The sequence below is a fragment of the Schistocerca gregaria genome, chromosome 11 (assembly GCF_023897955.1).
Source record: "Schistocerca gregaria isolate iqSchGreg1 chromosome 11, iqSchGreg1.2, whole genome shotgun sequence".
Classification (NCBI taxonomy): domain Eukaryota; kingdom Metazoa; phylum Arthropoda; class Insecta; order Orthoptera; family Acrididae; genus Schistocerca; species Schistocerca gregaria.
Window position 1 is genome coordinate 25,596,449 of NC_064930.1, and position 26,556 is coordinate 25,623,004.

General features: G+C 37.7%; 1 protein-coding gene across 8 annotated transcripts in view; it reads right to left on the reverse strand.

Annotated features, from left to right (window-relative positions):
- Positions 1–26,556, reverse strand: part of LOC126295198 (uncharacterized) — a 289,435-nt gene that overhangs the window by 52,825 nt on the left and 210,054 nt on the right. For 7 of the 8 annotated variants that reach the window (XR_007552409.1, XR_007552414.1, XR_007552413.1 and 4 more), the window contains one exon: positions 12,674–12,711. Coding sequence is in view for 1 of the 8 variants with exons in the window: in XM_049987511.1 (XP_049843468.1) it covers positions 12,700–12,711 (12 nt within the window). In the remaining 7 variants the exon portion in view is untranslated. Of the gene's footprint in view, positions 1–4,280; positions 4,302–12,673; positions 12,712–26,556 lie in introns of those variants that run through there. The other variant, XM_049987511.1, reaches the window with a different exon arrangement.

Sequence of the window (26,556 nt, forward strand, 5' to 3'; positions counted from 1 at the left end):
GCCTGAAAGGTGCTCGCAGTTTCCAACAAGGTACTGTTACGCATCCTGGTACCAGACTTGACAGGTCCGGCTATGGCATCTATACCCTTCTGCATAACGAAAGGGTTGACAGATGAAAAATCCTTTTCATCCTCAGATCTAGAAACTATGAGGATCTTTGGGGCACGTGGTAGTACTTTTGTCACTGGTGGCTGGTCAAGTTTCCATTTTTGGGCGGAAGTCGAGAGAGAAGAAGAAGAGAAATACATTGCGGATGAATCCCTCATGATTGCTAGCGTCTCCGATGGCATGCTACTCACTTGTGGGGACCCTCTCAGAGAGCGCTCCCGCCTTAGGTGAATGTTAACACCTCAGATCACACCTCCCGAGAAACGGACGGAGGGACCAATCGGCATGGTCAGAAGGTGTCAGCTCAGGCAATCACCACTCCCCGAGCCTGGCCTTTACCAGGGGGTACGCATGTGTCCTACTTGTCGACCCAGGGTGGAGAATTACACTTTACCCTGTCAGCGGCTACACACGCAAACACATGGGTCGGCCTTCAGGCATGCACAGGGAGGAAAGAAGAATAAGGAAAAAAAAGGGAGGCATGGAGAGAAAGGACAGACAGTTTCAAATGCCGAGGCAGAGACAACAGGATGGACAAGAAGGTAAGGAGAAGAAGGCAAGGTAAAAAGTAAGGAAGACAGTGAAAGAGGGAGAAGGACAAAGAAAGGAAACAAACACAGGAAGGAAGAAACCAGAATAAGCGAAAAACCAAAATGACCACAAATGTAAGTCGTTGAACAGTCCGTCTCCGGACGCAGGTGCAAACTACCCCTTGAGGGGGGGGGGACTCCTTTTAGTTGTCCCTTCCCACAGGCAGGAATACCTCAGGTTTATTCTTACCCCGGACCCGCAGGGGGATGATTTCAAGGTGAGAAGGATTGCCCAGAGAGGTGTCTTAAAGATTATGATGGGCAAGTATTTAGTTACATTCAAAAATAATCATGTGGAGGCTTACCACTTGGGATAGTAAATATTCAGTACCATTTGGAATTGTTGTCTGGTTAATGGGGATGCAACAGTTCATAGGGAGTATACGCATTGATTGTCCTTTGCCTGTGCAGAGGTTCAAGGACCCACTTGGATGCAGTGTTGCATTGAGAGCCACAGTGTTGAAGTGATGGTGCTGCAGATGGTTGGGGAGGCTGAGCACAGTGACTGAATGACATATGTAGCAATCATCTCCAAGTGTCAGAATATTTGTGTAATAAGTATTAGAGGCTGCCACAAGAAAAAGTGATACAAAGGGAAGAGGCCTTCCTTGAGAGCCTATGCCCGTAGTCAGTATGTAAACATTTACATTTTTCCTTCTCAAATGACAAGTATCACTACAGGATTCCCGGATAAATCAAATATGTGTGCTACAACACGCTACAGTAACTAATAACATCAGTAGCACCAGTTGTTTAAGTAGGAGAACGATGTTCATGACGTTAAAACTACTGCACTTCTGATCAGAATTTGTAAGATAATTCTAGGAAATTAATCCGGGAAGATTGAAATTATGTTACGTGCTATTACCTTTCATGTTTCCTTTCTCAAATGAATTATAGTGAACAGGACAAATAAAATTCTATGTAGCATGATGTGAGACCTGTACTACAAGAAGCTTCATTTTTTATGTAATCTTAAAGTGTCAGTTAAAAATAAAATGTATTTTATTTCTTGTTACACTATTAGAACTTACGATCCATGTGCAAGTAAATTTCTAGTTTAAAAGTATCACAGCACGATTTGCAATACTGAGCATTATGTACGTGCAGCTTAGTAATATGTACAACTGTACAGGCAGTGGTTGCAGATGAGGAGAAAGTGAGAGTGAGTGTTATGTGCAACTGAAACCACTCTCCTATATGGTGAATAGCAACTTTCCTTCTCAGATATTACTACATTCCATCTTGGATTTTCCATTGTTTGAGATCTATTTTTGATATACATAAGACAAAAAATGAAAGAGCATACAAACTAGCTGACAATCGCACTATAGGTTTTTGCCTTTTTTGTGGCAGACTGTTTCAAGGTCTACAATCCTGAAACATAAGCCTAATGAATATGGCACAAAATTCTTTATGTTGTGACACAGTGGATTCAGTTTTAAATGTTATGTTTATTTTGGCAATCAAGAAGACACTAAAAACAGCATTTCGCATTTAGTAAACAGGCACTGTAAGAGTTTCTATGTTAAAAGTCATACTTTATACAGGAATTGTTTTAACACTTTCTCTGATCTACTTCATCAATTGTGGAAAAAGAAAACTACAGTAGTGTGTACACAACTGAAAAATTGAAAAGGGCTAGCTAATAATCTAGTTGCTCAGTAACTAAAAAAGATCAACTATCACTTAAAAAAAGTTCCTGGAATGGAATTACACTTTGAATCTAATCACTGATGACAAAACAAAAATAGACTGCATCCAGTGTCAATGTCAGAACAAAATTAGGAATGACAGAGAAGATGACAGCTGACTCCATTGTGAATTATAATAGAAATGAGGCTGGCATGGACAACAGTGAACAGCGAATGAGCTACTATCTTGTGAATGAAAGCAAGTAAAATGGTGGAAGAAAGGTTTCTTCACATTTTCATGATGATATCTGTTAAGTCTTAAGTTTCACATAAAAGATCAAGGCCTATTAGCAAACATCCTGTGTGAATTCAACACTGAATTGGTAAACAAAGGATACATGGTTAAATCAACTTTCACTCAAAATAGTTCATCCACAAAAACACTCAGTGGAAGACTTTTCTGAAACTGATTCCAGCTACAGAACTGCAAAATGACCTGAGAGCAGATGTAAGATTTGTGCAGCACAAATCAATGCAAAGGTATGGTTCATACTAAGACAAGTGGAAGTAAGTAATTATCAAATAAAAAAGATGTGTTGTGGAAACAACACATTTTCATTTTTGTATAAAACATTGTCACCGAGATAAATATGTTTCTTTGCAGTATTTTGTAGAAAAAAGAATGCACTCTCAAAAAGCATTTCAGAACTGTTCAACAGACTGTAGTTGTGAAGACCAGAACAGATGGTTTCTGTGTCATAGAGAGGTTTGTTACTGAAATTTTAAGAAGGTACATTTCAGGAAGACTTTGTCTCACATTCATCTCAAAACATGATTACAACAAGAATATCAGAGAAACTGGAGCTAACACTGTGATATACTTGCAATTGTTCTTGACATGCATCAATCTTGAATCGAACAAGAAAGGGGCAAAAAGAGAGTGCTATCTCATGTAAACACTGCCACATACTGTAAGGCAGCTAGCACAGTAGAGATATAAATGAGGAGAGAAGGATGAACAAATCATGCATTGAAGTCTTAGTATTGGCTCAATGAACTGAGGTTTCTTGAAGCACTGTTTCAAATGTTTTGACTAAAAAAATGATAATAAAAAAAAGGATAAAGGTGAGTGCAAGATCAGCCCCATCAATGCTCATAACAGACCACATATAGCCATAAATTGAATCTTAACACAAGTTCTTTTGGGATTATATAACAGTGGACAACTATCTGAAATTTATTGTTACTAGTGACAATGTGGTTTCGGTGATGGTGATGAGGTGAAATAGGTGGTCCAACTCATTTTTAATGACATGATGTATGATAATACAATGTGGGAACATAAAACTGCCCCAGGACTCAAAAATAAAATAAAAGTTATCCAGGAAAGTATCAGGGAATACAGAAATTTCTGAATTTTTCATGTGACAACTCTTACAGCCTTTTAAATAAAACAAACTTTATTAAAATTCAACATCATTCTTCATGTCTAAGTATTTACTTCCAAACATAGTCACTCAGGCAACGAACACATTTCTCCCAATGAAGCACTAGTTTGCCAGTATCATCACTGTAGTATATTTGACTTTTTGATAGAGCTGCCACTTCATCACTATCAAAGTTAAAGTCTTGAAAGTGTTCTTTAAGTTTTGGAAACAGATGAAAATCAGTTTGGACTGTATGAAAGATGCTCAATGACAGTGAAACCAAGGTGTCAGATTGCTGCAGCTGTCACAGCACTCATATGTGGTCTAGCATTGTCATGCTGAAGTAAAGTGTTGTGCCACACGGAATTACACTCGTTGGCACAATAGTACATTCTTTGGTTTGTCCCAGAAGGATATGGATTGGAACTATACCATGTAAAACATCAGTTTACTTTATTACAATATAGATATGAAGATTTATTCAGTTCACAGGCATGTCCTGAGTATTTAAAACTATCTCTGAGTACTAAAGTATCACTGACCTGAGAACAGAATAAAAAATTTGGAGGCATTACTTTTCAGCATGGACTCATACATAAAACATAAAACTTTAGGACAATGTAGCAATTACTGAAAACAAATGTTTCTTGTTGTTTAAAAATATGGCAATCATATCTATGTGATCACCCAAATGCAATTAAATGTTAATAAAACATGCAATTATTCCATATCAGAAAATGAATGAAAACTTTGACAAATTAAATAAAAATCATATAACAGGTCCACTCTTAATATTGTAATAAATATATTTCCCCTCGCTCAAATTTCAGTTCGTTTGGTGTAAATTTATTTTATTTGTATTATTTTACAAGTATGTACTGTTTATAGATCTTTTGCTGCGTAACATTTCGTGAAGTAAGTTATTACACACATAGAAACATCACAATATTTACAGTAATACAGCGTTTCTCTCTTACATGTTCCCAACCACGTTTTCTTGTATGACAGCAGGCATTGTACTGTCCCTTTGGGTCCGATTTCTTCACTAGCAAATTTCTTTGTGCACTGTACTGATAGCCAAAGGGTATGCACAATGCATACAGGATGCCCAGAAGTTGGACAGCTTGTGTTTTGTTACAGATTTTTCCACAACACTAATCAAGAATTTCATATTTCTCTTGCTCCCTTCTCATTATCTACCACAAACAAATTCCAGATGAACAGTTCAACCAAAGGAAAAAATATTTTTGTAATATTTTTGCTTCACCTTCATGATTTCAGATTTATTCACACATGCTGGTGAGGCTGATCTGCTCTTTCCATTGTGTGCTTGTAATCAACAAATGTTGCAGGTTTCTAGATAATTTTTTCCTCTCCTTGTAATCTTTCATAGGCCACTGTTGTGGACAAGTGATAGAATCAAAATATTCTTCTTCCATTTCCTTCATTTCACTCTAAGCAGCTTTCCTCTTCTGCACGCACCCTCTTCTGCTTTGCTAAGCATTTTGTTTATAAGATGATATGGAATGTCCTTTCTTGTCAACTTCACAGTATCCCAAATATCTGTTGATTTTTCGACTAAAAATTCTGCAAGTTGAGAAGAAGTACAAACTGTCCAAATCACGCCCTTTCTAGTAGCATAAATTGAACCAAGGAGCTCCTTGTGAACAAGTATCGCGGTCAGACACACGGAAATTTGTAAACTCTCTCTCTCTCTCTCTCTCTCTCTCTCTCTCTCTCTCTCTTTCTTTGTCCTGGTCAATCCCATCAAATATTATTCTGTTTGAGATTAGGATGACTTTCTGGATCAAAATTTATGCTTTCACGAAAGTGCCAGTGCCAGTGGTTCATGGTGTGGGTTCCTGTAGTCATGTCCTAGTTCATGAACCATGGGCGACGTATGAGTGGCTAAGTAAGTGGTCCGGACAGTCGGGGTACCAGTTACTTTGGAATAAGGCTGGACATCTCGGACATATTCTGAGTCGTGGTCACCTTTGTGCTTATATGGCAAAGACTACCAAATCCACCTGTTAGTCCCTCAACCGTTAGGGGTAAAACCCAATGGTACTCGGGGCAAGTAAGGCTAGCAACCTGCTTTCCTAGTACTATAAATATGATGCTGGCAACAATCAAGAGCAAAATGCCTCGGACCTTTGGAGGTGACGGAGTCCCACCTCTAACTGACAAACCAGGGACTCCTAAGATACAACTTGGCAAACAAATGGTAATGAGATGGGGAGCCATTAATATCAATTGGGGGCTACTCTGGGAAGAAGGCAGAGCTGGCAGAGGCTGCAAGTAAGATGGGGCTGGATGTTTTAGCTGTTAGTGACATTCGGGTAAGGGGTGAGAAAGAGGAGGAAGTGGGAAAATACAAGGTCTACCTGTCAGGAGTCAAAGCAGGAATAGCACAATGGAGTGTAGGGCTTTACATCAGGAAAGAAATGGAACCCAGCGTAGCTGCAACAAGGTATGTAAACGAATGACTGATGTGGATAGATTTGACAGTGTCTAGCAAGAAAATTAGGATTGTGTCAGTATATTTGCATTGTGAAGGGACAGATCAAGATAAGATGGATAGTTTTTATGAGGGACTCAGTGATGTAGTTGTTAGAGTAAAGGACAAGGACAGTGTTCTGCTCATGGGTGATTTTAACGCCAGGATTGGAAATCGAACAGAAGGATATGAAAAGGTTATGGGTAAATTTGGAGAGGATATGAAGGCCAACAGGAATGGGAAACAACTCTTGGATTTCTGTGCCAGTATGGGCTTAGTAATCACAGACTCCTTTTTTAAACATAAGAACATTCACCGGTATACTAGGGAAGGCAGGGGAACCAGATCTGTCATTGACTATATAATAACACATCAGGAATTCAGGAAGGCTGTGAGGGACACACGTGTATTCAGGGGATTCTCTGATGACACTGATTATTATTTAATTTGCAGTGAAATTGGGATTGTGAGGCCGAAAGTGCAGGATGTCAGGTCCATATGTAGGAGGATAAGAGTGGAGAAACTTCAGGATAAGGAAATCAGGCACAAGTACATAACAGCGATCTCAGAAAGGTACCAGTTGGTTGAATGCAGTCAATTACAGTCATTGGAAAAGGAATGGACAAGGTACAGGGACACAGTACTAGAAGTGGCTAAAGAATGTCTTGGAACAGTAGTGTGTAAAAGTAGAATGAAGCAAACAGCTTGGTGGAATGACACAGTTAAGGCAGCCTGTAAAAGGAAAAAGAAGGCGTATCAAAAATGGCTGCACACTATAACTCAGGTAGACAGAGAGAGTTATGTTGAAGAAAGAAACAAAGCCAAACAGATAATTGCAGCATCCAAGAAGAAATCTAGGGAAGACTTTGAAAAAAGGTTGGAGACTATGGGTCAAGCTGCTGGAAAACCATTCTGGAGTATAATTAGCAGTCTTCGAAAGGGAGGTAAGAAGGATTTGACAAGTATTTTGGACAGGTCAGGAAAACTGCTGGTGAATCCTGTCGATTCCTTGGCCAGATGGAGGGAAAATTTGAAGAGTTACTCAATGTAGGTGAAAATACGATCAACAATGTTTCAGATTTCGAGGTAGAATGGGATAGGAATGATGATGGAAATAGCATCACGTTTGAGGAAGTGGAGAAAATGGTCAATAGATTGCAGTGCAATAAAGCAGCTGGGGAGGATGAAATTAAGTTGGAACTCATCAAATACAGTGGAATGTCAGGTCTTAAATGGCTACACAGGATAATTGAAATGGCCTGGGAGTCGGGACAGGTTCCATCAGACTGGACAAAAGCAGTAATCACAACAATCTTTAAACATGGAAACAGAAAAGATTGTAACAACTACAGAGGTATCTCTTTAATCAGCATTGTGGGTAAAATCTTCTCAGGTATTGTTGAGAGGAAAGTGCGAGTATTAGTTAAGGAACAATTGGAGGAAAATCAGTGTGGGTTTAGGCCTCTTAGAGGTTGTCAGGACCAGAACTTTAGCTTACGGGAAATAACGGAGAAGTGTTATGAGTGGAATAGGGAATTGTATCTATGCTTTATAAATCTAGAAAAGGCATATGACCGGGTTTCTAGGAGGAAGTTATTGTCTGTTCTACGAGATTATGGAATAGGAGGCAATCTTTTGCAAGCAATTAAAAGTCTTTACATGGATAGTCAGGCAGCAGAGTTGACGGTAACTCGAGTTCATGGTTCAGAGTAGTTTCAGGGGTAAGACAACGCTGCAACCTGTCTCCACTGTTGTTCATATTATTTATGGATCATATGTTGAAAACAATAGACGGGCAGAGTGAGATTCAGATATGTAAACACAAAATAAGCAGTGTTGCATATGCAGATGACTTAGTTGTGATGGCAGATACGATTGAAAGTTTGCAAAGTAATATTTTAAAGCTAGATCAGAAATGTAAGGAGTATGGTATGAAGATGAGCACCTCCAAAACGAAAGTAATGTCAGTGGGAAAGAAATATAAATGGATTGAGTGCCAAATAGGAGGAACAAAGTTAGAACAGGTGGAAGGTTTCAAGTACTTAGGATGCATATTCTCACACGATGGCAACATAGTGAAAGAACTGGAAGGGAATGTAGCAAAGTTAATGCAGTGAGCGCTCAGCTATGATCTACTCCCTTCTGCAAGAAGGAAGTCATTACCAACACTAAGTTATCTGTGCACCGTTCAATCTTTTGACCAAGTTTGTTGTATGGGAGCGAAAGCTGGGTGGATTCAGGTTACCTTATCAACAAGGTTGAGGTTACAGATATGAAAGTAGCTAGGATGATTGCACGTACTAGTAGATGGGAACAATGGCAGGAGGGTGCCCACAATGAGGAAATCAAACAAAAACTGGGAATGAACTCTATAGATGTAGCAGTCAGGGCGAACAGGCTTAGATGGTAGGGTCATGTTACACACATGGGAGAAGCAAGGTTACCTAAGAGGCTCATGGGTTCAGCAGTAGAGGGTAGGAGGAGTCAGGGCAGACCAAGGAGAAGGTACCTGGATTCGGTTAAGAATGATTTTGAAGTAATAGGTTTAACATCAGAAGAGGCACCAATGTTAGCACTGAATAGGGGATCATGGAGGAATTTTATAAGGGGACTACGCTCCAGACTGAACGTTGAAAGGCATAATCAGTCTTAAATGATGATGATGATGATGATGATGATGATGACAAAAGTGCCAATACCTTTTGGTTCTGCAATATCCTTATAGCGAATTGTTTGCAAAAAAAAAAAAAAAAAAAGGGGGGGGGGGAATACAGTCTCTCTTCACACAATGCATTTCAAGTCCTGGTTTATGTACCATACACTGCCAAAAACTATACATAGTTCTTCTGTATGTGATATTAGCATAAGTATTATTAATGCACAAAATTAAATTAAATTGCAGAAATAAATCTTCTGAGTCTGTCACACTGTCAGCCATGTTTACCCAGAACTTTCAGGTGAATTTACCTGATGCTTCAGAACAACTTACAACAGATCTTCTGCACAGATAATTATTTCCAGAGACTCGAAGAGTGCACAGATTACATCTACAATATGCAACATAACTCATCTGCAACACAACAGTCGTATATCATTCTCTTATCTGCAATGAAAACCTAGAAAATATTCAGAAATTATTACCCACAGAAAAGCTCACTGCAGCAATCCACATCATCATAAGCCTTACTGGGAAAGTGTAGCCCATGCAACACAAAGCCACAGGAAGTAAAGGGTGCTCCAATTGTGGTTTTAATTTCAGTGAAGGTACAAAATCCTACAATCGTATATTTACAATTCAGACAAGGCTAGGTTAAATGGTGTGAAGCAAAATTACAAGGGTGTATGGGATCATGACTCATACATTGTGATTATAACAGTAATAGAGAGGTGTTGAACAGAGATGTTAATTCATGGCATTTGCAACAACTTCCCAATGATGTAAGGAATCATGTTCTTCCATAGTAAACAGAAAAGACATCAGATGATAATGTGTTTTGTCTCTGCTCTTTGAATAAATAAACAAAAGAGAACTAACAATATAGTTGAGATGCTGAGTCACAGATAGGCACAACAAAAAGACTTGTCACAAATAAAGTTTTCAGCCAATATGGCCTTCATAAAAACACACACACACACACACACACACACACACACACACACACACACACACACACACACACACGTAACTGCAGTTCACACACATATAACTGCAGTCTGAGGCAACTGAAGCCACACTGTGAGCAGCAGCACCAGTACATGATGGCAGTGGTGAGTGGCTAGGGGTAAGGAAGAGGGTGGGGGGGCGGGAGAGGGATAGTAGGGTACTGCGGGGGAGGGGGGGGGGTAGTGCAATGCTGCTGGGGAGCATGCAGGGACAAGGTGGAGATGGTAGGGCAGCTTTGTGCAGTCAGGAGGTTAGGTGGAGGGCAGGGAGGAGAGGCTTAGTGGAAAAAGCCTATCTGCCTATTACATTCCATTCTGGATTTTCCAGACCAAAGAAAAGTTATGCATGGTTATGAACACATAGCAATTGGGGTTTAACTATCTAACGGAATGTAAACACACAAATAATATGATTACGAAAGTGAAGAGACAGGAATAAAGTTGTTCACATAAAATACTTCTGTTCAACAGTACTATTCTTATGAGAGCTGAATTCTTGTGGCAAAGTTTATAGTGGAACTTCAGCTAGCACTCAGTTTTGTAATGTTTTCATAAATAAAAAGCACCATATTTTCCCATTCATTTTTGATAGAAGACAAAAACCTAGACAACTACTGGAGAGAGGAAATGGGGTAGGTATAGTCTGTCTAACCTTTAATTAATTTGCTAGAATATTTTACTCGTAGGTATCCCATTGTGATATAATAGAAATGAAGCTTTTAAAGGAAACATATGAAGATTATATACAAATTAGATATGAGAAACAAAGTACTTATATGACTAGCTCTATATTGCACAAGCCACATGATCATGTGTGGTGGAGGGTACTTTGTGTACCACTGTACGTTTCTTTTTTTCCCCACTATATTTATGAATGAGTTGTAGTAAGGAAGGCAGTTGGTAAGCCTCCAAGTGTACTGGAATCTCTCTAATTTATCTTCATGGTATTTTCTTAAGATATAAGTAAGAAGAAGCAATACATTTGTTGACTCTTCTAGGAATGTATGGTCTTGGAATTTTAACAGTAAACCACACCATGATACAGAAAGCCTCTACTGCAATACGTGCCATTGGACTTGGCTTGGCATCTCTGTGATGATTTCACATTTACTAAATGAATGTGTAACAAAATATTCTGCTCATCTTTGAGAGGATTCTCTATTTTCTCTATCAATTCTATCTGGTGTACATAACAGAGTGATGGTAAAATATTCAACTATTGGTTGAATGAGGGTTTTGTAAGTTACCTCATTTGTGGTGTACTACATTTCCCGAGGATTCTTCCACTGGATCTGTCTGGCATCTGCATTTTCCGTGATTGTTCTTATACAGTTATTCCAATTTAAATTGGTTCAAAGGGCTCTGAGCACTATGCGACTTAACATCTGTGGTCATCAGTCGCCTAGAACTTAGAACTAATTAAACCTAACTAACCTAAGGACATCACACACATCCATGTCCGAGGCAGGATTCGAACCTGCGACCGTAGCAGTCGCACGGTTCCGGACTGAGCGCCGAGAACCACGAGACCACCGCGGCCGGCCAATTTAAATTGCTCCATATGCACATTCTTAGATATTTCATGGCTGTGGCTGCTGTTAGTGACTGTTATGCAATCAGGTAATTCTGCCTATTTATGTGCAAAACATTAAATGTGCTTATATTATGGATAGATGCCAATCCCTGCACAAAGCATTGATCCTCTACATGTATTCCTGCATTTTGGTACAATTTTCTAGCAATATGACTTCTCTTGATTGAGAATGACATGCTATGTTCTGTTTGCTAGAAACTCTTCAATCCAATCACACAGTTGGTCTGACATTATGTACACTCTTAGTTTCTTCATTAACTGGGAGTGTGGAAGTGTGCCGAATGCCCTTTGGAAGTCAAGGAGCATGTCATCAGTCCGGCACTGGTATCTACTGCTCTCTGGGCCTTGTAGATGAACAGTACAGGGTTTCTTTCATAGAAATCTTTGGGACAGTACTGTATCAAAAGTCTTTTGCTGTTTGTGTAATATTGTACATTAAAATTTAAAAGTTTTCAAAGAGTTCAGAATGCAATATTTATGTTGTACTTTAAGAACCTAGAGATCTCTTTCAATACTGTTGATAGTGCACTAAAATTCAGGTATATATGAGGCTACTGCCAATTTATTTAATTTCTGTAATTTAAAGGGGTGAAAGCCATCAACAGGGCCTTAGTTTCAAATTTCTGCTAGTCTGACTGACACACATATCATCACAGATTTTCGATTACTCTTACTTGATCAAGAGTTTAACAAAACAATCACAGTAACAAAGATAATCCCTGCTTTCCACACTACACAGTGCTTGACAGAAGGAAAAATTTCACACATTTTATTTCATCAGAATTCTATACTTTGCAAAACACTTATTTCATATGGCAGACAGTGAAGGATGTAGTCTTAATGTGTTGTACTTCCCGAATTTTATTTTATGCTGACATTGAGAAAAAATTAATGGTACAAAAATAAGACATTATCCCTGTGTACATATAAAGGACCAGAACCACATACAAATATTAACTTGGATCACCACACAGAAATGTATTAGGATTGATAATGCTTTCTAATACGATTGCCTATTGATACAACCATAAAGTACATAAACCCTCAGTATGTTGGTTGTTGTTTCCCCTCAATATGTTGCATGAAGTGTCCCGTGAGACAATAATAAAAAAAAGAGTACATTTCATAAACAAACATTCAGTGAATAAAGATAAACTTACCGCATACTATTTAGTGCATGTCTGTCTTAGGCTGCCTCCTGAAATATTCAAGAATACTATTAGGCATTGAAATCAAAAAGATAAATCAGTACAGAAAAAAATGAAAAACACGGCATTTTAAAGCTGCAGAAATTTGATAACAAATAATGTAAATAAACATTTTGAAATGGGATAAACTGAATAAAGAAAGCTAGAAATCCATAAAAAGTCAATCATTCTGTGCATGTTCTGCTAGTGGTAAAGTGGACACTTTCTTCAACAAACCAACTGAAATCTTTGTAGAGAGCCTCAGACCCCCCTCCCCCCGACTAAAATGTGAAGGCATGAATATTAAACACAGGTGTTGAGAGCAAAATTTGTAATAACTTCCTATACATTTGAGCACTTTGGCAGGGCACTTTTTACCAGAATAACTGAAATTTCATCATTAGTCTTTGATCTTGTATTTATGGATATCATATATGAAAATTGTACAGTATTTATAAGAGATCTGGCCTTTCCTATCACTACCGTAAGATACTAGAGCTAAAGATAGGCATGGTAAAACACAAAAACTGCTGATCCGCAAAAGGTCTCCATGGAACATAAAATACATCCTTTTTCTAGGCTACTGACAAATAAAAAATAGGATGAAGCACATTCACTAACTATGTACATGTACATTCCCTAAATTCTGCACATTTTTAAAATTAACCTTTGAGGAGATTAATACGTTATGCAGAAAATAAAAACAAAGTAGTGTGGTGCATCGTAAAACAGCAAACAGAAAAATGTGGAAGGAAGTATAACAATACAAAGAAAAAATGGGGTGGAATAATACAAAATCCTCAGGAAATGGCAGATTTTGTAAACAACTATTCCTCTGGTATTACAGAGAAGCTGGAGCACAATGTTCCGAGAGTGCAGTATATTCCAGGAATACCTAATGCATGCACAAGTCTACCCTTTACTAAATGAATATAACCACTATTGAAAATCACAGTCCATTATTATCTGCATCCTTAAAAGGTGAATTAATTGTGAATGATAGACAAACAAAGTACATCAACATATACAAGATTTTTAATGAAGCATGGTATAGTTTCCAAAGGGGAGGACGTCCTTTGCAGAGTTCACCAAAGTAGTACTTGAAACTACTGACAAGAAATTCTCAGACATGTTCTAGGCTTTTGACATAATTGACTATAAAATACTATTTAACAAGCTAGATGCACTAGGTGTAAGAGAAATGGCACGTGAGTGAGTTCAGTCTTACATTGAGACAGAGTGTAAAGGGTAGAGAGAGTGTGGACATTGGCTGATAATTTTTTTAGTAAAACTACTGTTTGACATGAGAACACTAGAGTTCCTCAGGGTAGTGTATTGGGCTAATACATAACAATTACTTTCATGGTGGTATAATACATGAAGAAAAAGTTCCCTTTGCTGATGACAGTAATATCATGGTCACTGATAACAAATTTCTTTGAAGAAGACCAGTGAAACCCTCAATGAGGTTTAAGAATGGGCACTATGTGAAAAATTAACAGCGGACAAAAAATATATGGACTTCAGCATACAGAGGAAAACCAACTCTGACTGAGGATAGTTAATGCTCGTAAATCTACAGATTAAGTAACAAACAAAGTTATTTAGGAATGAATACTGATTGCCAATTACTATGGAATGAGCAACTGGAAAAACGAATGTCATCAGCATGTTTTATTCTTTGGGTTCTATCATCCGTTTGTAACAGCCAATGCCTTGTGGTAACATTAATCCTATGTATACTCATATTTTGGGCATGGGGAATTAATACACAAAATATGGACATAACTTTTAAAATGTAAAAAAATTGTCATAAGAATCATAACTAGCAGCTGTAGTTGGGGTTATTATAAAGGAACTATTTAAAATATTGGGTACCCTTACTGCACCAAGCAAGGACACCTACCAATTTGCTACATTTATAGTATTTCACTAATAGAATCAACCAACTATCCATATGCAACTTCGTGTCCTCCCTCCAGCCCACCTGGAAAACTGAGTCATGATTCCACCATGCTGAGTGGGCTGTTGAACACAGGAGAATGAGAAGATATTAATATCATGCACTACAAACCGTAGCAGAAGATTTTCTTGTAAAATCAATCAGGACTTACATCTACCAAGGAAAAACAAAGGAAAATCTCAAAACAGCATATTCTGTCACAGAATAAAATTGTACAGTAAACTGTCAAGTAAGATGAAAACTATTAGTAAAAAACATCTGTTGAAGAAGGGATCTAAATCATTCTTTGTAAATACTGCACACCACATAATTACGGACTACTTAGAGGACTCAGAGTAGTGGTTAATTGTGAAAGGGGAAAACTGCAACACCTTGTTACTTTACAATGCTTTTACAAGAAAATCTTGTGCTACAGTTTATAGTGCATGATATTAATGTCTTCTCATTCTCCTGTGTTCAAAAGCCCACTCAGCATGGTGGAATGCTGACTCAGTTTTCCAGGTGGACTGGAGGGAGGACACGAAGATGCATATGGATTGTAGCAACGTCTTTAGGGGCCTGGAGTTTGCTCTCTGCACAGACTGGAGTTAGTGCAAGGGACACAGTGCTAAGTTCATTGTCTAGCAACCATTAGTGGGTTTCCTCAGTGTCTGCAGCTATGACATGCAAAACCAAAAATTATCTGGAATAAATTGTGTGTAAATCAAAGAACACTGTACAACAGGGTCCAACAGAATGAGGTACTGCAGCACTTAGGACACTGCACTCATATTTCAAAGAATGGAATTAGTCCTGTCTGAATATCCTGATTTAGGTTTTCTATTGTTTTCCTAAATCATTTCAGCTAAAAGCCAGAACAGTTTAAAGCCACAGCCAACCAATGATTCCATCCTCATAAAAGTATACTTATATCTTTTGTGTGTATGTGTAATTTTGAGCTTTTCATTCCCACTGTATCATTGAAAAGTGATTCCTGAATGAATGAACTATAAAGAGATATCTGATAATTCTGGAATGCTCCCATCAGCAGTACACACAAAAATAAAGTTACAATACATGTTAAAACACTAAAATAATTAAAACTGGCAGCAGAAAACTTAGCTCCAATAAACATAAATGGTGGAGAATGCATAATGTGATCAGATGACAGAGATACAATACCAAGCACGAATAAATCATCAAGATCAAAGATCAGAAGAACACAAATATAGTACTAATAAAAAATAAAAATAAACAAACCATTAGACAAACAAAATGTAAACTTCTGAAAAGCATCCTAGGAAGATGAGAAGTAATTTTTTGGAGGGAAAAAAAAAGTTACAAGTCTACTGGTAGGCATCTCCAAAAACAAAACCATTACATTAATGCTGAGAGATAAATCAGGAATGTTAGCCAATAGTAACCAAAAAAATCCAGAGCTCCACACATGCACTGGACAAAGTTTTATATTATTCTGACCCACTGCAAACATTTCAAGCAAACACTGAACACACTAACTATAATGAACCCAGATCCAACAAATTTCCTAACAGTCAATGAACTAGAAGTCACAATTATGGGACTAAGGAATTACAAGGCAGGTAGTGAAGATCTTTTGTGTATAAATGTACAAAAATGCACGAAAACGTAACTATAAATCACTGTCAACATATAATTAAAATGTGGCACCGGGACAAAATTCTGGCACATTGGGCATCAGAATAACCAATCTCGAGTTTGAATAAGGAGAAAAAGTCATTCAAGATAATTATAAATAACTCTTCTGAACTGCACATACAACATTTTCCCCAACATAATTTACAACAGGACTCAAAATAGTCTAGAACTGTGATTTTGAGAATAGCAAGGAAAATTTTCTCCACGCAGAACCTACTAAACCAAAGTCTCAGACTGAACTTAATATTGCAGTATTACAAATACAAAAGTAAAATGGCTCCTTATCTGCCTCACAGATTTTACAAAAGTATATTGTAGTGTCCATGGACACACACACAAAAATGTCCTCAGGACACATGGTCTTCATCAGAAAGTTAAAAAACACCTCAAGTTAAATTTGTTGTTGTTGTTGTTGTTGTGGTCTTCAGTCCTGAGACTAGTTTGATGCAGCTCTCCATGCTACTCTATCCTGTGTGAGCTGCTTCATGTCCCAGTACCTAGTGCAACCTATATTCTTCTGAATCTGCTTAGTGTATTCATTTCTTGGTCTTCCTCAACGATTTTTACCCTCCACACTGCCCTCCAATGCTAAATTGGTGATCCCTCGATGTCTCAGAACATGTCCTACCAACCGATCCCTTCTTCTAGTCAAGTTCATTCTATTCTCTTCCTGTCTAAACTATTTATTGCCCATGTTTCACTTCCATACATATCTACACTCCATACAAATAATTTCACAAATGACTTCCTGACATTTAAATCTAAACTTGATGTTAACAATTTTTTCTTCTTCAGAAACGCTTTCCTTGCCATTGCCGATCTAAATTTTATATCCTCTCTACTTCGACCATCATAATTTATTTTGCTCCCCAAATAGCAAAACTCCTTTACTACTTTAAGTGTCTCATTTCCTAATCTAATTCCCTCAGCATCACCCGTCTTAATTCGACTACATTCAATTATCCTCGTTTTGCTTTTGTTGATGTTCATCTTATACCCTCCTTTCAAGACACTATCCATTCCGTTCAACTGCTCTTCCCAGTCCTTTGCTGTCTGTGACAGAATTACAATGTCATCGGCAAACCTCAAAGTTTTTATTTCTTCTCCATGGATTTTAATACCTACTCCAAACTTCTCTTCTGTTTCCTTTATTGCTTGCTCAATATACGGATTGAATAACATCGAGGATAGGGTACAACCATGTGTCACTCCCTTCCCAACCTCTGCTTCCCTTTCATGTCCCTCGACCCTTATAACTGCCATCTGCTTTCTGTACAAATTATAAATAGCCTTTCGCTCCCTGTATTTTACCACTGCCACCTTCAGAATTTGAAAGAGAGTATTCTAATCAACATTGTCAAAAGCTTTCTCTCAGTCTGCAAATGCTAGAAACAAAGATTTGCCTTTCATTAATCTTTCTTCTAAGATAAGTCGTAAGGTCAGTATTGCCTCACGTGTTCCAACATTTCTACGGAATCCAAACTGATCTTCCCCAAGGTCAACTACTATCAGTTTTTCCATTCGTCTGTAAGGAATTCGCGTTAGTATTTTGTAGCTGTGACTTATTAAACTGATTGTTCGGTAATTTTCACATCTGTCAACATCTGCTTTCTTTGGGATTGGAATTATTATTTTCTTCTTAAATTCTGAGGGTATTTCGCCTGTCTCATACATCTTGCTCACCAGATGGTAGAGTTTTGTCAGGACTGCCTCTCCCAAGGATGTCAGTAGTTCTAATGGAATGTTGTCTACTCCGGGGGCCTTGTTTCGACTCAGGTCTTTCAGTGCTCTGTCAAACTCTTCACGCAGTATCATATCTCCCATTTCTTCTTCATCTACATCCTCTTCCATTTCCCTAATATTGTCCTCAAGTACATCGTCCTTGTATAGACCCTGTATATACTCCCACCTTTCTGCTTTCCCTTCTGTGCTTAGAACTGGGTTTCCATCAAAGTTGTTGATATTGATGCAAGTGGTTCTCCTTTCTCCAAAGGTCTCTTTAAGTTTCCTGTAGGCAGTATCTATCTTACCCCTAGTGAGATAACCCTCTACATCCTTACATTTGTCCTCTAGCCATCCCTGCTTAGTCCTTTTGCACTTTCTGTCGATCTAATTTTTGAGACATTTGTATTCCTTTTTGCCTGCTTCATTTACTGCATTTTTTTAATTTTCTCCATTCATCAATTAAATTCAATATTTCTTCTGTTACCCAAGGATTTCTACTAGCCCTCATCTTTTTATCTGTTTGATCCTCTGCTGCCTTCACTATTTCATCCCTCAAAGCTTCCCATTCTTCTTCTACTGTATTTCTTTCCCCCATTCCTGTGAATTGTTCCCTTATGCTCTCCCTGAAACTCTGTACAACCTCTGGTTCTTTCAGTTTATCCAGGTCTCATCTCCTTAAATTCCCACCTTTTTGCAGTTTCTTCAGTTTTAATCTATACTTCATAACAAATAGATTGTGGTCAGAGTCCACATCTGCCCCTGCAAATGTCTTACAATTTGAAACCTGGTTCCTAAATCTCTGTCTTACCATTATATAATCTATCTGATACCTTTTAGTATCTCCAGGGTTCTTCCATGTATACAACATTCTTTCATGATTCTTGAACCAAGTGTTAGCTATGATTAAGTTATGCTCTGCGGAAAATTCTACCAGGCGGCTTCCTCTTTCATTTCTTAGCCCCAATCCATATTCACCTACTATGTTTCCTTCTCTCCCTTTTCCTACTGACGAATTCCAGTCACCCATGACTATTAAATTTTCATCTCCCTTCACTACCTGAGTAATTTCTTTTATCTCATGATACATTTCATCAATTTCTTCATCATCTGCAGAGCTAGTTGGCATATAAACTTGTACTACTGTTGTAGGCGTGGGCTTTATGTCTATCTTGGCCACAATAATGCATTCACTATGCTGTTTGTTAAATTTAACTGGCACTAATTCCAAAGTAAAATTCAAGGGAGAAGAGTCAAAAGCCTTCATAATGAAGACTGGTCTGAGAGAAGGTGATGGATTATCTCCGCTGCTTCTCAATGTGGCTTTTGATCACATCATCAAGGTTTGGAAAATGGAAATATCTTCTAGTTCTAAATCAGAGCAAAACTCTCAATAACAAGGAATTATAATGAACTACCTAATGTTTGAAGATGATCTAGGTCTCTTAACCTTCAATATGAAAGATGTTCCAGTTAAAATTATCAGTCTGAAAAAAAAATAACTATTCTAGGAAACTAAGATTTTGCTCATGGAAACTCTTTGTATAAATAATGTCTACATGACTGATCAGAAAATTGTCCTTTTTCTGCAGTTTAAATGTCTGGTTCTAATTATCACTGGCAACCTAACTGAGCATGTAACATGGATAATTAAGATCAACAAAATCAAAATAAATAAATAAATGAAGAAATAACTTGGCCAGCAGATGATAAGAAATGTTTGTCATTACAGAGATCGAACACAATGGAACTTTAACTCTCCAAGAGTCACTTACACTTGTGGAACTCTGTTCCAAATGAGAAACAGAAGGAGAATTGCTTACCTCCTCAAAACCTACAGCAGAATCACTGGGACTACAGTATGAAAATATATGGCCACAGGATTTTGAAGAACCCTCCTGAATGAAAGCGTTCTACAAGAGATTGAGTGAACTATCAGTACAAAGAAGAAGAAAATAACCTTTTCTTTCTTTCACATCCTGTAACAGCCATAAAACATATTCTTATGACAACATGTAATGAGGCATCTGGGAAAGAAAATGGGAGGACAATGGATCAAACAAATCCATAAGACCTCACAGTAATTGAACTGTGAACAATAGATTCTGAGAACAATGATAAAATTAAGAACCTTCTTAAGAATCAAGAATTTTTTGCGGAAATGACACGTACTAAGGCTCTAGAGATTTCAGTCACATTAGGAAATTGTGAATTGAAATAATCAAAATATACTGGGTGGACTACAAGAACCAAACAGTAAAAACTTAGAAAGGGTGAATGTGGAATGTCTAAAGTAGTCCATTGCAACACATCATGGTGATAACAAATGTTGCATTGGACATATGGAACATCTGTAAAACTAACTCCATTACTGATACACAGGAAAAATATCTTTGAACAATAGTAAACGATTCAAGACCTTCACAGATATAAATGTGCTCCCACTGTGTATGAGATACAAAATGTATTCAGACATGTATGGAAACAAAGATCAGCTGTATGCCAGGAATATATTTCAATGAGGTAAAGCATCACAATCTCAGTTTAGGAATGAGTGCATGCACATTATTAACTGACTGAGCAAGCACTGCTTTCATATCATTAAATGCCACATAGGGAAGAAAACAGGCAACCTTATGGTTTCCAGAACTAATCTTTCTTTCTGCGGCAGAGTGAGCACTGTTTTAAAACTTTCTGTCAGAGTAAAAGTGTGTGAACAACTATGAAATAAAAGAATTAGGTTAGAACCTAGTCCAACACAAGGTGTCAATATGCCAATAAGTTTAACTTCCTTACCATTCAGTTACCTGCAAATAAAAGGCATTATTAAAAATTTGATACACATACATCTACATGTCACAAGCATTACTCATTTCATTGAAATGGTTATCCATACATGACTGCGCAATATACATTTGTAGTAAAATTATCACAATAATATTCAAATTGGACAGAAAGGTGTTTGACATTGTTGACTGTAGCCTCAAAAATCTTAATACAAGATCCATTTTGAGAGATATTTCCTTACTTTGTACATTTGATGCTATTGTTATTTGGTTTTTCAACAACAATATGCAGTTGTGTGAAACAACTCAAGGACAGTATGCAATTGTTGGTAAGCTGACTTTTACTTATGACACAGCAATTTTAAACTTTTCAGTTTTATTATTATTTTGTTGCCTGCAAAATCAGTATGTTCACATTTTCTATGTCAGACACATGGGAAAAATGTACTTTAAAATGTTTATTCCTGGTGACTATGCAGAAAATATTACACACAAAAGCAATACTGCATGAAATACATATTTTAAAAGCACCAAAGAGAACAGGAAATATTTAAAAATGATGGCAAAATATGCTGCTCTACTGATGTAGAAAAATCTGTGCAAATAGCAAGAGAATCTTTAAACTCAAAATTCTTTTGTTGTCAGGTGCCTATGGCTGGTCCTAGAGCTTAACTGGCCAGTTTATGTAGAGAGATGGTATTTAAAAAGTCATAACCATCCATCATCACCATCAGCAGCAGGCATTTGACATTCACAAGAAACAACTATAATAATTTTACAGTGGACACAGTTTCTAAATCATATCCTGAAAGGTGTTGGATTGCAGAGTCAGCAGACTACTTCCCACATAAGGTAATAGTCCCAATTTTGAGTGCTGGAGCAACCTGCAATTTTTTAGTCTGTCAGAAACTTTTACATCATCACGAAGATGGCACTACATTAACTTAGTTCTCATATATATGTACAAATCTGCAACTTTCTGCTGATGACATTATAGTGTACAAGAAGTTATCGTGTTTGACTGACTCTAGAAGGATACAGGGCGAGTCAGATAGAATAGAGGCAACATGAAATTGAACTAGTGCACAAGATCATTAACAGATGAAGTGAATGCTTGACTTTGGTTTATTGGAAGAAATCTATGAACGTGTAGTTCATAAAGAAGACCACATACAGATCACTTGTGCAACAAGATACTGAGTACTAATGAAATGTTGGGTTCCCACCAAAATGGACTAAAGGAAGAAATTGAAGCAATTCAGAGGTGCACTGGTAGATCTGTTACCAGTTGTCTTGATGAATGTAAGAGTATCATGACAGTGCTCCATAAACTTGAATGGAAATCCCTGGAGGGAAGAAGACATTATTGCTGTAAGACACTACTGAGACAGCCAAAATTTGCAACAGACTAGAGAATGATTCAATTGGCATCAACATGCATCTTACTCAAGGACTGTGAAGACCCGATAATAGAAATCAGCATTCATACAGAAACACACAGACAGTAGTTTTTTCCCTCACCCCAATCTGCAAGTAGAACATGTAAGTGTGTAATATGTATATGGAGGTGGATGTAGTTGCAGAAAGAAGCACATGTTGTAAGAAAAACATGCTCGAGTTAAGCAAAAAAGTCTTAATTTAAAACAAAATATATTATTTATATATTTAAATAAAATAGAAAGAAACTTCCACATGGGAAAAATATATTAAAAACAAAGATTCCAAGACTTACCAAGCGGGAAAGCGCCGGCAGACAGGCACATGAACAAAACACACAAACACACACACAGAATTACGAGCTTTCGCAACTGGCAGTTGCTTCGTCAGGAAAGAGGGAAGGAGAGGGAAAAATGAAAGGATGTGGGTTTTAAGGGAGAGGGTAAGGAGTCATTCCAATCCCGGGAGCGGAAAGACTTCCCTTAGGGGAAAAAAAGGACAGGTGTACACTCGCACACACACACCCACACACATATCCATCCGCACATACACAGACACAAGCAGACATATTTAAAGGCAAAGAGTAAGGGCAGAGATGTCAGTCGAGGCGGAAGTACAGAGGCAAAGAAGTTGTTGAAAGACAGGTGAGGTATGAGTGGCGGCAACTTGAAATTTCAAGTTGCCGCTGCTCATACCTCACCTGTCTTTCAACAACTTCTTTGCCTCTGTACTTCCGCCTCGACTGACATCTCTGCCCTTACTCTTTGCCTTTAAATATGTCTGCTTGTGTCTGTGTATGTGCGGATGGATATGTGTGTGGGTGTGTGTGTGTGTGCGAGTGTACACCTGTCCTTTTTTTCCCCTAAGGGAAGTCTTTCCACTCCCGGGATTGGAATGACTCCTTACCCTCTCCCTTAAAACCCACATCCTTTCATTTTTCCCTCTCCTTCCCTCTTTCCTGACGAAGCAACTGCCAGTTGTGAAAGCTCGTAATTCTGTGTGTGTGTGTTTGTGTGTTTTATTTATATATTTACTTATTTATATGTTGGACACATTGTTTGTCTAATATCAGAACAAAAATAACTTACTGATAACAGTCATGATACATGCACTTTGGCATATGCCCACAGCTAACCAGTTTATTTCTCATCCATATCTGGCTTTCCCACAAACCTTTCTTCCAGTGTATTCATTTCCATATGCTGATTACACTGCCCTCTTTGATATCCATCATATACTCCAACTGCCCCATAATCTCTTTGACTCCTCCTGCTGAGTGTAACAAATTACTCATTTCCATCAGCCCTGGAGAAACCCATGTAATAACTATAATAAAACACACTCACGCAGCCCATCCACTAGACCTTTACCTAACAATCTACAAAATCAAATCCAGCTCACTGAAACACTAAAATACCACTATGTAACACTAGATTTAAAAAAATCTACTAACACTCCAAAACAAAATTACTAGCTGCTCTAACGTGAGGATTGCACTGCACAGACATCATACCATATGTTACCTGTATCTCAACTTTTAGTAATCCACATCCCTCCCCAAGACAATTTCTACTGTGATCATTAATCATGAAAAGATATCTAACCATGCAACCAACTGTAATTTAACCCATTTATTCAGTTCCCAAATGAAGGCACAACAGTGTCTCTATCTAACAAATGCCATCATTGTGTCATTACAGCATTCCAATTATCAGTATCTTCTCCCATATATATCCTATTTGTAAAAAATTTTATCTACTATACTGTACATTAAAATTCGTGACTTACAAGTACTAGAAGTGCTCAAAATCATCAATAGCACTCAGAAAAATAGATGCTTTCCACTTCATGTCAATTACATCGTCACTTTTCAAATCATAAAATTTAGTTTTAGATTTCTTTTTATCAGTAAACCAAAAACAGAACATTGGCAGCTTCACCCCTGCCAGCTCACTGCTAAACTGAGACTGGAAATACAAAATAAGAGTCCAAAAACTGAAACTCAAACTTTTGAATTTTTGAAAGCTGTTAAATGAGCACAACTACTAGAGATGTAGTTTCTATGATTTATACTGAGAATTTTAAAAAAGCAGAGGCAACACAAAGAGGTAGCAAATTCTGAAATGTTAAATGTAATTGAACATGAAATCACCTTGTATGCGTATTGACATTGCCAATAATGACTCTTTTGCTACACAGTTACATGTCAGCTAAGGAGAAACATCAATTAACAATGGCTACTGCAGTAAGCTGACAAACAGTAGTGTTTATCACTAAGGCCAGCAGTGACATGATACAAAACACAAGCAGCCCTCTCTCTGCAAAGATCTACACATTTAGAATTCAGTAGCTGAGGTATGAAAAACAAGTATTCACACTTAATGTTCAAGTACCAAGAAACGATGATGCACTACTATTTATTTATTTCCTCAAAAACAGTAATAATCCTTCCTCAGGTTAACATAAATATAATTTGAGTGTCATGTCTGCATTTCACAGGACTAAAATGCAGATATCTTTCTTCTGCTGACAATGTCAGGTAACCATATTGTAGTAATTCTGCCTGTCAGCAAAAAATGGTAGTAGTGGAAAGCTGTCTTAGCTGCATCTGTCAGTAATATAAGGAAGATATGCTTGTCATTGTTAGTGTGATGTACTGACAGGATGTTTGGAGGTATCACTATCAAAGTAGAGCCATTAAATGTATATATGCAGGTGGCACAATGTAATTAACTTGAAACACTTAACACTTAATGCATATCAACTCAACTCCTCCTCCTCCTCCACAGAGAAATTATTGAATTTGCAATAATAATACAGAGTGTGTGTGTGTGTGTGTGTTGGGAGGGGACAGGGGACGGTGGGGGGGGGGGGGGGGGTCTTGCGTGCGCGCGTACTTGCATTCATGCGCATGCACCCTCGTGCGTTAAGGAGAGGGGCAGGCGAGAGAGCTAAATATAAATCATTAAACCTTGGAGCGTAAAAAAAAAAAAAAAAAAAAGGAGAAGAAGAAGAAGAAAATCCTAGCTTCAGGCAATCATGTAAGTAGTGAGCATGGTGCCATATTTTTAAGTGGGAGACTGTATTATAAATGTAGAACTGTGTCATTCCACATCATAGCAATATATTGCTATTGGGATATGTGAAATGTGATAATAACTAACAAACAATTGCACACTTCATATTCATTTTGACAGAATTTTGTGAGCGATTATTATAATTAAATTAACAATAATGGATATAAATGAATACAAATGAGTTTTTATGGATATGAAGTTTTAGTTCTCATGGACCAGACACATCAACCCAAGCCAAACATCTGGCTTTCTCCAAGGCATACAATCTTGGCAGGGTTTTTGTCAATGTGGAACATTGCTAGCCCATACTTAGAATTTTTCAACTGTCACAACCATGGAAAAAGTGTCAGCAAATATTGACTACCCAGAGGGTAAGTACTGCAGAGCTGTCCTAAATGACACAAGCAGGTTTTTTGGATCCTGGAGGAGCTGCACTTATTCACTGATGGCAATTACTAATGCACCGAAATAAAGCTTTTCTAAGCATCAATTAGCAGTCTTGTGAAGAGTGTTAGTCTTTTCTCTGATTAATATTTATGTAAACATACAGTGTAAGGTCTTGATTACAATTGCATATCTATTCAGGCAAAATGCTTTTGAAGAACAGATACTTTTACTTTCACAAAGTGAATAAGAGTCAGAAAATCTCTCTCGATTGAACAATCAAGTTGACAGCAGTTTCAAGAACCAGCACAGTTATACGTGTGGGTGAAAAAGCTTTCAAAATTATCATAATTGCACAAATGATGAGCACTGGTCCTGGTGTCTGGTGGCAGTAACAACCTCGACATTACACACACATATTACGATATTTAACTTACAGGTGACTAAACTTCTAAAACATGTTGGTTATGTTTTGATACAACTAATTGCAGCTTGCCATTCATCACTAAGAACAGAAATTCTGTATTTGCAAAAATCTTTTGAATAGTGTAGGTGATGCACATTTTAACAAAATTTTAGTGTGTGATCAAATATGGCTACATCAGTCCAAAGTGTTAACACACATTTTGGAAACATGCTGAATCATCTGTTCGTAAGAAATTCAGAATGCGACCATCAGCTGATGAGGCCATACTAATCATCTTTTGGTGAGCCCATGTGCAGGTTTTTAAGAGAAACGCTACCTACAGCCTATTCCACTCAGGCACAACTGAGAATGAAACCAACCCTGTGCTGAAGAACAAATATCCATGATGACACACGAAAGGTGTG